At 45.5% G+C, this 3,942-nt stretch overlaps 1 protein-coding gene across 3 annotated transcripts; it reads right to left on the reverse strand.

The window, feature by feature from the left end:
- Positions 1–275: 275 nt before the first annotated feature.
- On the reverse strand, positions 276–3,052 carry LOC119287748 (F-box protein At2g26160-like). 3 transcript variants are annotated; one of them, XM_037567352.1, is made up of 2 exons: positions 2,914–3,052; positions 276–1,804 (listed from the first exon to the last, which is right to left on the reverse strand). In XM_037567352.1, exon 2 carries the CDS (start codon positions 1,796–1,798, stop codon positions 632–634), a length of 1,167 nt encoding a protein of 388 aa, XP_037423249.1. In that variant the 5' UTR covers positions 1,799–1,804; positions 2,914–3,052; the 3' UTR covers positions 276–631. The 3 variants fall into 3 exon arrangements, with proteins under 3 accessions (XP_037423249.1, XP_037423248.1, XP_037423250.1); XM_037567351.1 differs by having other exon boundaries at positions 2,771–3,052; XM_037567353.1 differs by having other exon boundaries at positions 276–1,511; positions 1,594–3,052.
- Between the last annotated feature and the right edge of the window lie 890 nt (positions 3,053–3,942).

Below are 3,942 nucleotides of genomic sequence, written 5' to 3' on the forward strand. Positions count from 1 at the left end.
TGATCTCCGGGTGATGGCGGTCATTGACATGGACCATACGCACCAATGGCACGATTCCATCTCTGCAAGGTTCCAAGCAATTCAAAAATGACCGTAGCTGTGAACAAAAACTCAGTACCCCTAGCGGCAGCAATCAGGATTCAGTGGTTAATGGGACACCCAAGTTTCTTCACCTCCAGAGAGAAAGTTTCTGCAAGTGCATATGCTACAGTTTAACACACATCACTCAAACAAAGATAAAATTGCACAACCAAATACATCCCATTGAGATAATTCATAAGATTTGAAGTGGACACCATCATACTACTTAAAAATTCACAACTAGACCATACATAACATATCACTAGGATAAAGATAAACAGAACCAGGCTGCGTTGTTCATCATACAAATTAAGAACTTAAGTCTGCATGATAAAATATCACTAGGGTAAAGATGGGCAGCGCCCAGGCTGGGTTGATCGCAAAGCTTCAGCACTAGGGGTAAAGATGGGCAGCGCCCAGGCTGGGTTGATCGCAAAGCTTCAGCACTGGGGGTAAAGATGGGCAGCGCCCGGGCTGGGTTGATCGCAAGGCTTCAGCAGAACAACATACTAGAATCTCCAAAACAGTGGAGCAAACCCCGCTAGATTGGTCACACAGCTCCAGCATGGAAAACCCACGTCGAACGCCATTGGCCGCCATCATGTGCAGGTGCTGCAGTCTGAGACATCAATGGCGTGATCCTCCCATTTCTCATGTTGTACACACCACAGTCGTAAAATGGATTCGGAGAAAACTTTGGAGGAGGGTGGTAAAAAATGAAGTAGATGCAATCCTCTTGGGATCCACAGCATTCTGTAGCAGGCAGAGACTTGGAGCCATGCTGGCCAACAAAGAGAGCATGGCCACCCAACTCACTGATCCTTCTCCACTGGCAAGGGTTAGAGTGCAAGTCTGCCTTCAGGACATCAAATCCAGCAGTCTGGGTATTTCCAAAGGGATCATCCCTGGGAAAAGGGCCCATGACACGAATAAATCGTTTCACCACCAACAGTCCACCACCACATTCAACTAGATAGAACTTGAGCATATATATCTTCTTTCTGGGAAAGCATTCTGGCATATCAAGAAAATCACCATAATCGTCAATTATGGATTTGATGTTTGAATTGCTACCAAGATTCTTGCAGAACTCAAGGATGTAGAGCTTGCCACTGCCTGATAACACGTACAACTTTCCATCCAAGAATGCAACATCCAATAGGCCCGGTAATGGTCGCATGTTGAATCTGAACGAGCAAGTGACAATCGGTGGCTGGCTCACACAAAGTGTTTTCATAATCCCATCACCAATGATCAATGCCGCAACAAGTGAATCTGGTGATGAATCCAGGGGCGAGGGTGCCACCAACTTGTACAAAAATTGTTCAGGATTAGATTGGTAGTGAACCTCACGCTGCCGAACTGTGGCAAGGTTGGGAAGCTCCAACATGCTCTTGGAGAAAGGGTTCATCAATGTGCACTCATCATCACTGTGAATGAGGAATAGCCAGTTATCAATTGAGCCACGACAACTAGCACCATTTGGTACAGGCATGCGGTGAACCTCACTACCTGGGATGCTGAAAAAAGTACCATTAGGGAGGGTGAGCCATGGGAATGGGAGGGGAAGCGGTTGCTGCAGACTATTAGAGCGCCATGGGTGACAGACTGCCCTCAGACGAACACGGTCAGCTAGGGAGGGGAGGCGGCTGAGGACAAGGCCCAAGAGTTCTGGCTGAAGATCCGACCAAGGTCGACCCTGTGCAGCCTCCATCATGCAAGTCTACAAGACAAGACAGAGGATTCTTTGTTAAACAGAGTTAAAAAGATACAACAACTAACAGCACATGTGCTTATCGTAGTATTCTAAGACCAAAGGTCATCAGCTAAATTTTGTAAGAAAACTGAAGGAGTTCAGAGTGAAATGAGAATATGAAGATGCAAGGGAAACCATCAACCCACCAGACAGAAATAAAGTAGTGCTACTACATTTGCCAAACCGCCTAACCTCGCACTACATATATATGTTTCTTGCACTTGGTAACAACAGCTGCAGTAAGGGCCAAGTAGTAACTGCAACTAAGCTTAGACAGTTCGCTGTGCGATTTTTTTAGTTGATGAGGTGCATGACTAGAACAGAAAAGAAGATCCTTTGGTTGCCACCTTATTTCTAGACTAGAAACACTAACAGCAGCAGAGTATAACAAGCTGTGAAGGAATTGTGTACTTGATTTCTCATGTGCAATGGCCCAACATAAGTGACCCAGTCAACAGCAAACACTCATTTTTCGTTTTTTTTTCCTATTAATATAGACTAAGGTCTGAGGGCATTCTATTAAGTATAAAAATTATGCAGAAAAAGATGTGGCATCTTATTAAGTGCATACTAAACTAATGGCTTCACATCGGAGCAAAGTATATTACTGGATATTTGTCGGTTTTGCATAAGATTAACTGAATTGCCAAGCTTAGATCAACTAAAAGAAACCAGATTTCGATTAGGTAATTATAAAGTAGCAATTTGCAAAAGAGGCGTCATTTCCTTCCTGAAGAACACGCTGAAGCAGTGATAGGTGTGCATCTGACCAAAGTATATATTCGTATAAAATTGTAAACAACAAAAGATCTACTAACTAAAAGCAATTTTGGCTTGGTCAAGTAGCAATCTGCAGAAAAGGTGTCATTTCCCCCATTTTTTTTCAAGAACAGAGCGCATCTTTTAGAGGTGCATCAGAGCCAAAAGTCACACCAGGTAAAATCTGCAGTATCGATGGACAGATGATAGATCCACGGAAACAATGTTGGTCAGGCACCGCACATCGATCGATCTGCTCAACCAACGAGCTAAACCCCTAGGTAGACATTGCGCAGTCGGAGGAGTTCACCGCTTACGAGCACCTAGTGCGAGAGGGGGAGAGGAGGAGGAAGGCCCGGAACAGAGTCGGCCGCCGGCAGCCGGGTGGCGGCAGCTCTGTGGAGAATCTCCGGCAAGACTCACATCGGCGAGGAGCTAGGGTACCGCGACCTGAGTCGGCGGGGGGCCGGGGCGGAATCGGCGGCCGGCAGTGTGGTCGGCGGCGCGGCTCACATCAGCGAGGAGCTAGGGTAGGGTTCGCAATCTTAGCCGTGGGTGGGGAAGGGAAAGAGCTGGTCCTCTTTCTCTCTCTCGCGCAGTGTTTGCTGCCGTGGGCGTGTGAACAAGTGAGCGATTCTTCACGCTTTGTGCGACCAAAATTGGCGAGTTGGAGGACATATCTTTCGGTTTTTATATGATGCATCCACTTATTTTGTCCATGTGGGACTTGTTACCTTGCCATACTAAGGGCATCTCCAAAGCAGACCACAAACCGCCCGCATCCCACTACTAGGAAAAGGGCTATAGATGAAATGGACACTAATGGCGCACCAGACATGTGGTGCGCCACTACTATATACTAATGGCGCGCCATGTGTTGGTGCGCCATTAGTGTCCAAATACTAATGGCGCACCACATCCACGGTGCGTCATTAGTAACAAATAGTTTTTTTTTCAAAACTACTAATGGCGCACCAGGGGATAGCATCCATGGTGCGCCATTAGTAAAAAAATTTCAAATTTTTTTTTCAAATTTTTTTCAAAACTAGTAATGGCGCACCACATCCACGGTGCGCCACTAGTATTTTTTTGTCATTTTTTTTCTAAAACTAGTAATGGCGCACCGTAGGAGTGGTGCGCCATTACTAATTGAACTAGTAATGGCGCACCACTCCCACGGTGCGCCTTTACTAACTTGGCCCAAAAATTCCCCCGAATGCACCCCCCGACCGCCTTTTCAGTTTTAAAAAAAATAAAAGAAAATGATGAAAATGTCAAAAAAAAAGAAAATAAGTTTCCCATGTGATATGTGGTCTAGTTGTTGGAAAAATTTACAAATATGAATT

This window comes from Triticum dicoccoides, chromosome 4A (genome assembly GCF_002162155.2).
Source record: "Triticum dicoccoides isolate Atlit2015 ecotype Zavitan chromosome 4A, WEW_v2.0, whole genome shotgun sequence".
Taxonomy (NCBI): Eukaryota; Viridiplantae; Streptophyta; class Magnoliopsida; order Poales; family Poaceae; genus Triticum; species Triticum dicoccoides.

Coding starts and splice junctions, on each gene's coding strand:
- LOC119287748 (XM_037567352.1), bottom strand. CDS start 1,798: ATGATGGAGGCTGCACAGGGTCGACCTTGGTCGGATCTTCAGCCAGAA.